The sequence below is a fragment of the Maniola jurtina genome, chromosome Z (assembly GCF_905333055.1).
Source record: "Maniola jurtina chromosome Z, ilManJurt1.1, whole genome shotgun sequence".
Taxonomy (NCBI): domain Eukaryota; kingdom Metazoa; phylum Arthropoda; class Insecta; order Lepidoptera; family Nymphalidae; genus Maniola; species Maniola jurtina.
The window spans coordinates 15,917,501-15,931,751 of record NC_060058.1 but is presented as its reverse complement, the minus strand read 5'-3'; the positions used below and the strand labels follow the sequence as shown (position 1 = coordinate 15,931,751).

General features: G+C 44.9%; 1 protein-coding gene across 4 annotated transcripts in view; it reads right to left on the bottom strand.

Moving 5' to 3' along the window:
* Positions 1 to 14,251, bottom strand: part of LOC123880704 (protein NDRG3-like) — a 73,594-nt gene that overhangs the window by 49,255 nt on the left and 10,088 nt on the right. For all 4 annotated transcript variants that reach the window (XM_045928986.1, XM_045928987.1, XM_045928988.1 and 1 more), the window contains exon 3: positions 3,682 to 3,878. In XM_045928986.1, coding sequence (XP_045784942.1) covers positions 3,682 to 3,878 — 197 coding nt within the window. The remainder of the gene's footprint in view (positions 1 to 3,681; positions 3,879 to 14,251) is intronic.

The window sequence follows — 14,251 nt, the reverse complement described above, 5'->3', positions numbered from 1 at the left end:
AGTGAAATGGAATCACGTCCGTTCGACCTTCCACTTATAGTTGACGGGAGCTCTGCACCGATCTAAAGTTTAGTTAGTACGTACGTTGAAGTTTTGATAGACAACGCGAAGAGACTCATTATATAAACTAAGTGTGAATGGTATGTATAAAATTTTAATAACCATTTCATTTTTTAGTAACCGTACCTCAAAAAGAAAAATGGAACCCTTATACTCGTAGGATCACTTTGTTGTTGGTCTGTCTGTCCGCCTGTCGTGTCAGTCAAGAGAACCTATAAGGTACTTTCCGTTGACCTGGAATCATGTTTGGCCGGTTTTTATTAAACTCATACCCCTTTGGTTTCTACACGTTTGATGTTTGTCTATACATATAAAACATGGAAATATTGGTTTTAAAAGGGTCTTGAGTTCCAGGAGATGTAGCCTGAAGTGGTTTTTCAGACCATAAAATATAGCTAGGTTAGCTCAACTCAGCATTAATTGCAATAAGCTAAACGTTTCGTATAATATCCCTTGCTACGCATCTTAGCTCATCCCTCGTGTAAAGGCAGCTTTAGTGGGAGTTGTTGCGCCCCTGCTTAGCACAATGGACTTTACTAATGAGGACCTGTCTGTTGCCTCATCATCTGCCGTTTGCATTGTTTAATTTGACACGCTTTCTTTGTGAAATATTTTAAAAGGCGCTTTTTCATGCCGTGTTTAAATAAATAAACGGAATAGCTGACCCGCGCGCCAGCTTCGCCCGGGTGGAATTCCTGGGAATCCTTTCAAAGTGGAGAATGGGGGTGTGGGGTGCGTTATAGACTCTATATAATATCATCGTATGCTACTAATAACAATACAACGGTCGGAGTGGCGTTTTACTTTTCTTTTCTGATTTACTTTTATGATTTAAAATCTACTCTCAATTACAATCATTCAAACTCATAAAAGTTTGAAAAAACTGGTTTTATGCCTAGAAAATCTAGAAATTTGCGTTTGAAAACAAATCACAATTGTACTTCCGGAAAAGATCCGACGAAAACAACCACTATGGCCGCAGTGTCAGACTTTTACACGCCAGGCATACGAGTAATTCGACTTCGGATTCAAAACCGCATAAAAATTCATTGCATAGTTTAAAATACATAAGCGTACAGAGGGGCAGACGGTTGGAAGCGACTTTGTTTTATACTACGCAGAAATTATCTATGTACATGAAAAAGTATCAAACTGAATTCTACCATTTTGGGCAACTATATAGGGATCTAGATATTATGTGAACTATATAACATGCAAGATATCTCTAAAATGTTCCCAACACTTCTGAACTTCTGACTTTAAGAACTGTCAAACCTTTTGAACTAAACGAAAAACTTATTCGCAAGAAATATTCGCATCCGCCTCAGCCAAAATAAAAGTTGGCGCTAAAAATTGGCAAGAAATTTTTCTTACATCCTACATGCTTGCTTCAGAGGCCAGAGTGTATAGAAAAGGCTCTATTACTTTAATAACAGGTCACAAGTCGCGAGTCACCTGATACGATTGAAAGGGGACGTGGAAATTGACGCGTATTGTGCCCTTTACCCAGTCACAGGTTACTTTGAAAGTGCCGTGAAAGTGCCTTATCGAGAAACGTTCAAACCCCGGAGAGTCAACTGTGTTAATGTTACTGATGTTGGCAAATATACCTACAGCATATGAGAATGCTAGCAAAAACGAAGACAAGTGGTACTGAATTATTACTGATACATAACCGCTGGCCGAGACTCGCGTACCGAGGGTTCCGTACTCGGGTATTTTTTCAGACGCTTTGCATGATAAATCAAAAACTATTATGCATAAAAATAAATAAATACGATTCGATATATTTCTAATGATGATTACTTGGTCTATACCACTATAGTTGTCTTACTTAGAAAATTGAAACACATTTTAATTATTTTTTGTGTAGTAACCACAAATTCACGGTTTTCGGATTTTTCCCTTTACTTGTGCTATAAGACCTACCTACCTGCCAGATTTCATCATTCTAGGTCAACGGGAAGTACCCTATAGGTTTTCCTGACAGACATGACAGACGGACAGATGGACAGACAACAAAGTGATCTTATAAGGGTTCCGTTTTTCCTTTTGAGCTAGGTACGGAACCCTAAAAAAACGCGAAAAAATAAAATTGTAAAAATCTGTGGCGTGTGGAAGTTCCTGCAAGAGACCTACTCTTCAGAAATGTACGTCTATCGCAGATGACGACAATCACGGCTTCAAAAATAACTACCTCGTTACTCTAGTTATTCGGCTTATTCGGCTATGGAATAGAGGTGGTAGTTTCGAGCTAAAATAAATTATCCATGCGTCAATATCAATGTAGTCTTTGTCGATCGATCTACAATTTGGTGTCACTATGACTACACGTACCTATGTGTCACACACTAGCGCTTTTTAACCCCCGACCCAAAAAGAGGGGTGTTATAAGTTTGACGTGTGTATCTGTGTATCTGTCTGTGGCATCGTAGCTCCTAAACTAATGAACCGATTTTAATTTAGTTTTTTTTTTTTGTTTGAAAGGTGGCTTGATCGAGAGTGTATGTAGAGCTATAATCCAAGAAAATCGGTTCAGCCGTTTGAAAGTTATCAGCTCTTTTCTAGTTACTGTAACCTTCACATGTCGGGGGTGTTATAAATTTTTAATTTACACTTGTTAAAATTATATAATATGGGTATAATAGTGTACCTAAAACATGTGGCCTAGATTTGTCCGACTCATTTTCATTGGGGTGGAGGCGCCTTTAGATATACATTTCTTTAAAAATATAACGTCGTAAAATCAACGGGAAAATTGAAAAGATTAATAGTTCATAGAAGGAAGAAAAGCTTAAGAAAGGGAAGCTCGTCGCTAAGCTAATAGAATTTCTGATTCGTGAAAAGCCGAAACGCTGGGTGGCACGAAAAAGAAATTACCAAATGGCGCGACAGATTTTTGTAACCCTTTTTACTTTACATTTATTTTTTATTAGATTATTTATCAATAAAGGCTCGGATAACTCATCATAAACACAGTTTACTGCACAGGTTGTGAATCCAGGGTTAGGCAATAGGTATATTTAATCCATACTAATATAGAAAGTGTGTCTGTCTGTATGTCTATCTGTCTGCTAGCTTTTCATGGCCCAAGCAGCTTAACCGATTTTGATGTAATTTGGTACAGAGTTAGCTTACATCCCGGGAACGGACATAGGCAACTTTTTATCCCAGAATATTAGAGTTCCCACGGGATTGATATAGGCCCACACGTTAAACCTATTTATATGAAAGATACAGAGGTAGCTTGCGTCCCGGAAATTGACAAGGCAACTTTTACCCCGGAACAGAGATTTTCCAAAAACCTAAATCGATGCGGACGAAGTCGCGGATAATATGTATTACTGGGCCAGCAATTGTTTTATTTCCGACATGGACAGCAATGGACTATTTATGCCCCTATGACCTACACCATTGCTAAGACATAAAGATTAAGGAACTACATGTAAGTATTCAACCGCGCGGTAACTAACCGCGCGGTTGAATACTTACATGTACTAACTAGTGTGTTGGGGAACTGCAGCTGAATGCTGTTGAGCTCTATGCCGTCCATGCAAGGTATCGACTGTGAACCAGCGCGACACATGCGATATGGCTGAGGATCAAGGTGTAGGTACTCACAGTTGAGGCCGATGTCGTGGTAGGTGAGGATGGCCGGCTTGGTGCGGTCGCCCTGCACGGCCACCATGAGGTCGCCGCGGTCGGTGTGCACGCGGGTCTCCGCGCACGCATCCGCGCCGTTCAGCTGCAGTGTGTTGGGGAACTGCAGCTGAATGCTCTTCAACTCTATGTCGTCCATGCTTTCCGGTGGAAGCAGGCTGTAGGACAAATAAGAATCTATAAGTAACCCCTACTTATAATCATGTTCAGCCGTCTTTTTAGGGTTGCGTACCTCAAAAGGCTCAAAAGGGAAAAAGGGTCACTTCGTCATCTGTCTGTCTATCGTGTTTGTTAGTTCAAGGGAATCAAAACCGATAGAGTACTTCCCCTTGATAGAGAATCATGAAATTTGGCAGGTAGCAATGTCTTTAACATTGAAGGAGGCCGCGGAGCGGGAGCGAGAGCTGGATGCTGTCGGCCCGCTCCGCAGAAGACAGGGGAGAAGAAGGAGACAATATGCTCATCTTCTCACGCCCTAGGAATTTGGTGTAAACCTGTGCCGGGTCAACATCAGGACGTCTCAGTCGCATACGATACTCGGGATCTTCATTCTTAACCCGGATGTACTTCTGGGTTTTAAGAGTGTATTCTGTAGCATTGCCAGTCAGTTCCACAAACCCGCTTTTGAGTGGGATGCGTAATTGCATTTTTACTAGCAGAAAAAGGTAGCAATGTAAATTATTTCTTGTATGACGGCACGGAACTCTTCGTGTGCGAGTCCAACACGCACTTGACCAGTTTTTAGGGTTCCGTACCTCAAAAGGAAAAACGGAACCCTTATAGGATCACTTTGTTGTCTGTCCGTCCGTCCGTCTTGTCTGTCAAGAAAACCTATAGGTTACTTCCCGTTGACCTAGAATTATGGAATTTGACAGGTAGGTAGGTCTTATAGCACAAGTAAAGGAATAAATCCGAAAACCGTGAATTTGTGGTTACATCATTAAAAAAATTAAAAGTTGTTTCAATTTTCAAAGTAAGATAACTATACTAAGTTAGGTATCATAATATGAAAGGGCATAATAATGGATCATCAGGATGTACCTGACCTTTATCTGTACATTCTGAAACAGATTTATATTTTTATGCATAATAGCTGTTTATCTTGTAAAATGTCAAAAAAATATCCGAGTACGGAACCCTCGGTGCGCTATTCTGACTCGTACTTGACCAGTTTTTCATGTGATCAAACCAGCAGGCAGGTCAATTACCATCGCTAACCGCTACAATTCAATAGAACAAAATCGGAGCGGTCGGTGTAGAGTTGGGGCCAATGAAATAGTTCAAGGCGGGATCGCGCCATGTTGCTCTGGGCACTAGATCGCCCACAGCTCGCTGTGCGTGGGCAAATCGTTCTAATTCAGCACTCCCGTTGATTACTAAAGCCGTTTATTTAAACGAAACCAGTTAAAACAAATGGATTTGAATACATCCTACTCCCTCGAAACTCTAGTGGTTAGCATGTTCGACGGCAGATGACGAGGTCCCGGGGTCGATTCCCGGATCGAGCCAAAAATCCTGAATCGATGATATGATAAATATTAGGCTATGGTGACGTAAAATCATAGAAAAAGGGCTACTTTTACCTGCATCAAATGTGTAGTAACGCGACAGGTCGAGATGACGATCGAGGTGGGGACGCCCCGCACACCCGCATAGCCCCCACGCTAACCCGGTGCGGGATAGCGCAGGTGACGTGCGGGTGTGCGGGGCGTCCCCCCGCCGCCTCATACCATCTGTCATCACAACCTGTCGCGTACTATTATAGGTAGAAACATTCAGGGTATAAACTATAAAACCTACCTATCTATTCAATCCGGTTGAAACTCAATCTGTATGTTAATACCAACTGATGTTGGTTTGTGATATTGCTGTAGTCGACTCAAATACATGTTTATTGCGCTAGCGTTATTTTACCTTGATTTGATTGAATTAATAAGTACAACGGACGGGCTTCTGAGGTGCCTTTTTTTCTTTCTCCTTCGGAAAATCCGTCATGGATACCACCAGCCAGGGGAGCACAGTAATTATGTCGGACTCCTACCGACTAAAAACCTCACAAAGTTCCATCCCACCGCTGTTGACGGAGCACAAGGGACCGACAACACCTCGTTACTCCGCCAGCGGATGTCCGTGGCCAGGGCAGGGGCAAGTCTCCCAAACACCGTTAGAGGCATGTCGGAACCACAGCACGCCTACCAACCCGAGGACCACACTGTGAACGACGGACCACCCCGTGCCCATCATCCACAGGTCTTACCGAGGGCTAGGGCAATTACCTTTCCAGGCTCCCCATCTTCAACATCTCTCTCGCCCGTCACGCAACTGGACGGGCGAGAGACCGGTGGGGCAGCCAGGGATTGGAGAGTTGATGAAACCTCAGTCAACCAGCAACAGTACTGCTATTATATTTGTAGAGATTGACGGATAGGCAGAGGTATCGTGTTGGTAATCGTTTTGTGTGGTTCTGTATAAAGCGAGCAATTAGTTTAAAGCTGAACAAGTTCGTACGTAGTAGATAGGTAGAGTTCACAAATTGAAAGCGTTGTCCCGCCGTCCCTGGCGCCGAGCCAACGGGCGCGGTCGATCGCGCTGCGAGCGTGCCACGGCATGCCAGCCCGTGCGAGGCGAGGTAATGCGACCTTATTCTAAAACTAGCTGATGCCCGCAGCTTCGCCCGCGTGGATTGGTCAGATCCCCTGCAGCATCAGGATTGAGGAGTTGGACTCCAAATTTTTTATGAAACAATGTCGCAAAGATCCTCTATCGATTAAAAAAGAAATGACGCAAATCGGTTCAGAAATCTCGGAGATTTCGGTGTACATAGGTAGAAAAACACAACTCCCTTTTTAAAAGTCGGTTAAAAAAGTAGCCTATTTTACGCCCTGGTCAATCCTCTACTTGCCTGTGAAAGTCCCGTCAAAATCGGTTCAGCCGTTCCAAAGATTAGCCTTTTCAAACAGACAGACAGACAGACAGACAGACAGACAGACAAAAATTTTAAAAACGTGTGATTCAGTTATGGTATCGTTCAAATAACCATATGAGCTTAATATGAGGTAGTTATTTCGAAATTACAGACAGACACTCCAATTTTATTTATTAGTATAGATGTGCCCTTTTGAAGGCAGGGGTTCCTTCATTTCACCCGACCCATTACTGGATACGGTAGGCCATAGGCGGATAGGTCAAGTGCCGACTGCTAGAATTTACACCCCTTTGAGAATATTGTTAAGAACTCTCAAGAATGCAAGTTCCTCAAGATGTTTTTTTTCACCGTTAAAGCAAATATTTAACTGCTGAAAAGTCTGACAAGTTGGTGCGTGCCCATGATCAAACCTTCGACTTCCCGAATAGTAGACCGGCGGCTCATCTTCTAGGCTATCGGCGCTATTTTTGAGTCAAGGTAATGTGACCTTATTCTGAAATATGCGCTTTTGAGGCAGGGGGTCCTTCATCTCAAACTATTGCCGCCGGGCCCGTTAATGACCCCGGGTCATTTTTCAGAGTAGAAGGATGGACACTGGTCAAATGCCGATTGACACTTTAGGAAATATTGTGGAAAACTCTCAGGAATGTAAATTTCCTCAAGATTTTTTCCTTCACCAAACTCAGGACTTCTCGAATAGGAGGCCGAAATCTTAAAAACTAGGTTACTAGCACTTTTTTCTTTCCTTCCTTCCTTATGTGGACACAACCCATGCACGACACAACACAATACAACTGAATGCAGCTTAAATGGCTGGAGTGAAGACTTCGGTGGGGAAGGGCAACGCACGCACAACAGACGGAAACAGACGAACAGCTAAGCTTCGTAACAGGATCCCGTTAGCACTCTTTGGTACAGAACTTTAAAAAAGTGATTTAAAGGGGGAAAAGTATATGCAGAGAGTGGGAAACCTAGAAAATATGCATACGTTACGTTATAAATGTTTCAAAGAATTCTTTTGTTTCAGCCTGACCTCGTTTCAAATAGCATGGATCAACGCTTTTAACGATTCCACGTCCACATGTACCTAGCTGTGTACGTGGCATATTGTCTGAAAGTTTAATCCTCAAAAATAAATTCCATTCTAATGTCCCGCTGACCGAGTTTCGGCCACGGTGACCAATCTCCATGGAGACTATAGCCACCTACATAATATGGATGAGTCATCATCATGATCAACCCATCGCTGGCCTACTACTGAGCACAGATCTCTTCTCAGAATGGGAAGGGCTTAGACCATAATCCGGATTGGCAGACTTCACACATCTTAGAGAATTTCATTGAATATAGTTTTCTTACGACATTTTTCTACACTGTTAAAACAAGTGATATTTAATCGTATATACAATCGTATATAACGCACATAACTCCGAAAAGTTAGAAGTGCGTGCCCGGGATCGAATGCCCGACCTTCCGAGTAACAGGTGGACGTCTTAACCACTAGGCTAACGTGGCAGGCTATGAATGAGTATCAGGTGTCTAAGAAACTAAGGCCAAAGGCCCTATCCAGACGGTCTGAATTTGGTCTTCATTCAATTTCGCTACGTATAGCGGCGCGGAGACTCGCTTGCCTCACCATCTGCGCCTAACGCTCCACTCGGTCTCGTAGGCTCACATCATTTAGGACCTCCTTCGCAGGTTTCTGGCTTCGCGCAAAACATCCTAGGTCTATGGCTACGACAGACAAGTCTGCGTGGACAAGGGGTGATCAGATTTCATTTTGGATTGATGTGTCTACACTAAAACAAGTTTTAACAAGTGTAAATTAAAAATTTATAACACCCCCGACAAGTGAAGGTTACAGTAACTAGAAAAGACCGAAAAGACCTGATAACTTTCAAACGGCTGAACTAATTTTCTTGAACTATTCCGCGACTACTATCTAAAGTATCTGAGTTTTCCAAAACATCATTTTCAAATAAATAATTAGGTATTTAGGCAACGTCCATCTTGACAGCTTGACATTTGTCAATTGACATAATATTATGAACCTAAGGGTTATCTAACCTTCTTTTCTACAAGAACACTAGAAAAGAGCTGATAACTCTTAAACGGCTGAACCAATTTTTTTGGATTATAGCTAAGAACACTCTCGATCAAGCCATCTTTCAAACAAAAAAAAGTAAATTAAAATCGGTTCATTCGTTTAGGCGCTACGATGCCACAGACAGATACACAGACACACAGATACACACGTCAAACTTATAACACCCCTCTTTTTGGGTAGGGGGTTAAAAAAGGTTTCCAGATATAACTAGTTTTTACTGTAAAACAGGTTTTTGATGTGACATACAATAAATTGGAGTCGCAATGCTAAAAGCTCCAGTATACCGCTGGTATGTGCATTTTTCGCTTATTGCACACTCAATACATTTCTATTTGATGTTCAAGCTGAGAGTTATATTGACGCTCGAGGATATTTCAAAAGCCATTTTTAAAAGTAGGCGACTTTATTATTGCATCAAAGGGACTTTGTAAGAATTGTGAGGCAACTATGTAGGATTTGGTTTACAACCAAGAGGTTCAATTTTTCAATTTCAATCAATTTACTGCAATCCCTTAAATATATTCCTTAAATATAACATTTGAAGTAAATACTATGATTATACAACAGGTTCTAGTTTCGATTGCCGGACTGGATCCGTTTAGGAAACTATACCCACATAAGCAGCGTTTCATTTCTCTCTTCGCAAACCCGACTCATCGCCATCGCCTCAGAGCTATTTCCTTGTATATCAGGAGTTGATAGCAAGATGAAGAGGTTTCCCACAGGTCTTTATTCCTGATCGTGTTAGGCTCGAAAATACAGAGAATAACCCTGAAGCACTTAATTAGGTAAACCTGAGTTTTGTGGATTAGCGATTTTTTTTACGTTACATCCCCGTATTGGAGGACTGACTTTACTAGCGACTCAACAGAGAGAACTTTATACGCCTGTTGAGGAGCTTAAACCCTTCTCATACCTGTGCTCATTAGTATGCCGGTGATAGGTTGGAATGATGGAAATGTCGTATAGTACACGACAGGTCGAGATGGCAATCGGCGTATGAGGCGGGGGACGCCCCGTACACCCGCACGTCTCCCGCGCTATCCCGCATCAGGTTTTTTTTTTTATTCACTATAGGTAAGCGCTTGACCACAATCACACCTGATGGAAAGTGATGATGTGGTCTAAGATGGGACGCGTTTACCTAGAAGGTGCCTATTCACTCTTGTTTTAAAGATACCCGGATTGTAATTGGTAGGAAACACAGGTTAGGGCGAGGGTTGTGCGGGGCTCCACCTCGATTGCCATTTCTACCTTTCGCGTACCATACCCCTTGGATGTATTAAACACATACCCTGACGACAGGAGACTTAAAAAAGTTACACAAAGCCCTGTGCTAAGAAAATGTGTCACAGTGTTCATAGAGAGTCGCCTTATTTGTAAATGGTACTCAGTTAGGTAGGTACATTTTTAGTTTTCCCTCGTAATGGTCAATAAAGCGACCTTGGCCGGACCAGCTGTTTAATGCCAACTTATTGACTCGCATTTGGACCTTGTGACCGACGGTCGAGACTTGCCTAGTTAATTTGTTTTGATGCAGAACTAAATAACAATATCAGTTGAAAAGTTTATAGATTTCATAGATTTCATGACGTCTTAGTAGTTCTAGAATGTCTGTAACGTTGAATTTCTTACAAGTTTAAAGTCGTAATTGCAGTCTATAAACGTATTAAGGCTGATTTATGCTAGACCATGCCGGGTCCGAGCCGTGCCACGTCTGAGACACACAGTTCGGAAAATATACCTATGAGGTCACATCAGACCGTGCCATGTCCGAGACTTCGAGTCTCGTCCGTGTTATGTTTCTTCATAATTGCAATCCATGGATTGTCTACGTGTCGGACGCGCCTCGTGCAGAGTACGGCTCGAGCCCGGCATGGTCTAGCATAAATCATCCCTTTTTAGGGTTCCGTACCTCAAAAGGAAAAACGAAACTCTTATAGGATCACTTTGTTGTCTGTCTGTCCGTCCGTCCGTCCGTAAGACGTGTCTGTCAAAAAAACCTATAGAGTACTTCCCGTTGAACTAGAATCACGAAATTTGGAAGGTAGGTAGGTCTTAGCACAAGTAAAGGAATAAATCCGAAAACCGTGCATTTGTGATTACATGGGTAAAATTTAATCTGTCTATCATCATCATCAACCTATCGCTAACACATCACGGGTCTCCTATTAGTATTAATATCTATATAGCTTACTCTCACGCCCGGTTACAAAATAGATATATATAAAAGCCAAAGATAATATTATATACTTACATACATAAAAATAAATAAACCTACATACACATTTACATAAATAAATATTTGTACCGGGCGGAGGATTACGCCCCGGCAGGGGAGACCAAACGGCCGGGGGTCAGGGCGACAGGCTGAGAAAGCGGCGGACTATCCTAGCCGAGTCTAGCAAGACCGCTTTTTGCATCCTGGCTGCGAGCGAACTGCCACGGAACCCCAGTCGCCTTAGATGGTGAGCGAGGCTGACTGGGATCAACCCGTTTGCAGATATGACGATTGGGATGATTTCGGTGGACTCCACATGCCACATGTCGGAAACCTCGTGAGCCAGATCAAGATACTTGCGTTTTTTCTCCGTCTCAGCTCTCACGAGGTTCTCGTCATATGGAATGGTGATGTCCATCAAAAACACCCTCGACTGTGCCCGGTCCACCAGCACGATGTCAGGCTTATTCGCTAGAATAGTCCTGTCCGTGATGATGGACCGGTCCCAATAGAGCCGGACTCCGTCGCGCTCGAGTACCGGCACCGGTGTGTACTTGTAATACGGCAACCTCTCATCCAGGAGACCGTACTTCAGAGCAAGCTCTTGGTGAAGGATTTTGGCTGCTTGGTTGTGCCTATGCAGATACTCAGTGTTGGCAAGCGCCGAACATCCCGAAAGCACATGTCTGAGTGACTCGCCGGGATGGCGACAAGCTCGACAGATGTCGTGAGTGCCATCCTTCAGAATGTACTTTCGGTAGTTCCGCGTCTTAACCACCTGATCTTGTATCGCACAGACAAACCCTTCGGTTTCCCCGAAGAGGTCACCAAAGCGCAGCCATTGCACGGACGCTTTTTTATCTACGTGTGGCTCATTAAGAGCTTTAAAAAAGCGTCCGTGCAACTCCTTCTCCTTCCATACGGTCTCCCGGTCAGAGGTGCTAAGTACCACCGGTTTCTGCCACTCGGTTTTGGCTAAGGATAGTGGAGTGAGTCCTTTATCACATTCTATGACCTCTCTATGCATGGGGGACCCCCTCATCGTCTCAAAGTAGGTTCTGAGATTGGATATCTCCCGGTTATGCATGGTCTTGACGCTTAATACGCCCACACTTCGACCTCCACACTTCCGGGGGATATACAATCTCATCACAGACGATTTTGGATGGTGCATGCGATAGAGAGTCATAGTCGTGCGGACTTTTCTGTCCAGGGCGTCAAGTTCGGTCTGAGTCCAACTGAGCACGCCAAAGGTGTACATGAGGACGGGCATAACCCAGCCGTTATAAGCTCGGACCTTATTGGCGCCTGACAAATAACTTTTACAGACTTTTGTCAGACGGCCAAAAAAGGCCTCGCAAACAGACTGTTTCATGTCCGCCTCTTTTACACCTAGGGATTGTGACATGCCCAGATACCGGTATGACTCAGCTTCAGAGAGGGTCTTAATGTTGGATGGCTCGAGACTAATCTCGGCCGAATGAGTAACCTGTCCCCTCTCCACATGCACGACCGCACACTTGTCCAGTCCAAGCTCCATCCTGATGGAATTGCTGAACTCAGTGGTGATGTTCAGCAGCTCCCTCAGGCGGGTGGCATTGGGTGCCAGCAGTTTGAGGTCGTCCATGTACAGAAGGTGAGGTACTTTTGTCCCTCCTCTCCGAAACTGAAAGCCTGTCCCCGAGCCCTCCAGCAGGGTGCTAAGCGGGTTCAGAGACAGGCAAAACCATAGCGGGCTCAGACAATCACCCTGGAAGATACCCCGTCCTATCCTTATCCGGTCATCGGCAGCCGCCAACCGCTCACCATGGAGACACAGGATCGTGCTCCATTGCCCCATGCATGCCTCAAGGAAGTCTCGAACTGCACTGTCAACTTTGTACAGCTCAAGGACCCTCAAGAGCCATGAATGGGGCACCGAGTCGAATGCCTTTTTGTAGTCGATCCAGGCGGCGGAGAAATTCCGACGGTTGCGTTTGACCAGTTGGTTATGCAGTTATGCAGTTATGCAGTCCGTCGGGTCCCGGGCTTTTCCAGTTCGGAGCCCGCCTTACTGCACCAGCTACATCCTCCGCAGAGATGGCGACCGGGTTCATCGGTTCTATTCTGGCACATGCTTCCTCTACCGCCGCAATCCAAGGGCCCTCCTCATGCTCCACCTCTCTCGACCACACCCCCCGCCAGAAAGCGACTAGGTCGGCCGGGTCCGGTCGCTGAGAGGTAGAGCAGACTGCTGGGCACTCCAGTCTTTTGTAGAACCTTTTCTGATCACTCGAGAAGAGACGATTTTGCTGAAATCGCTCGACTCTTGCCGAGTATCGTCGGATGCGGTTCCCCCATGCAGCGATTTTCTGCTTCAGGTCGTCGATGCGCTCTGTTAGCTTTTGCGCAATATCGGGCTGGTCCAACCTGACCCCACACCCGCTAAACGCAACTCCAACAGATCGCACAATCCTTGGCCTAGTGTTGCCCGACCTGAAGCTTTGCAGTCTGCCAATGAGGACTCTGGCAAGAGTGATACGGTGTTCTATTCTCTTCTTCCAGGCCGGTTCCGCGCTGCGCCTTGCGGCAGCAGCACGCCCCAGTCCCGGAGTCTTGGCACCGATGAATCGGTGCACGGCTAGCGCCGCTCCGAAGAGAATAGAAGCCGTATCACCCAGGCCAGTGCTGCTCTCCAGATGTTGTGGCAGCATTTTGTTTATGGCCTCAATGACATCCCGCGTCGCTACACTTAGTGTAACTCGGGAGAGCCGCGGACGATTCTCTAGAGGAGCGCTCCGGATTTCAGAAATCGCCTCTTCTAGAATCCCTCTCATCCGCTCTATATCAAGGGAGACTGTTCCCTCAGTGTCTTCCTCCACAGGCAAATCTTGTGACGTGGTAATTGTCTCCTCGCGGACAGGCGCCGCCTGGGAGACGATTTGCTCTGCGGTAGGTGCTGAGACTTCCGGGACAGCCTCACGTCGTAATCGTTCGAGCTCGGTAGCGTTGAAGATGTTAGAACGCTGAATATACCGAGCCCGGTCTGCCAGGTTTTGTTCCGTGACAGTTAAGTTCGGCTCGAGCAGCAGGAACTCGCGGTACATTGCCGCTCGGTAGCCAGTCCGTCCGGTTTCCCCTCCTGTCGCCCTGTAGTACGCACGCATGACATTCTCGTTCATGAGAGAAGTCCAGCGCATGCGGCGTACACCACCAGCGGCGGGCGCCGAAGATTGGGCCCTGGTGGACCCTGTCGGAGCCAAGCCATCTGGTGGGGATGATGGATATGTCGACCGGC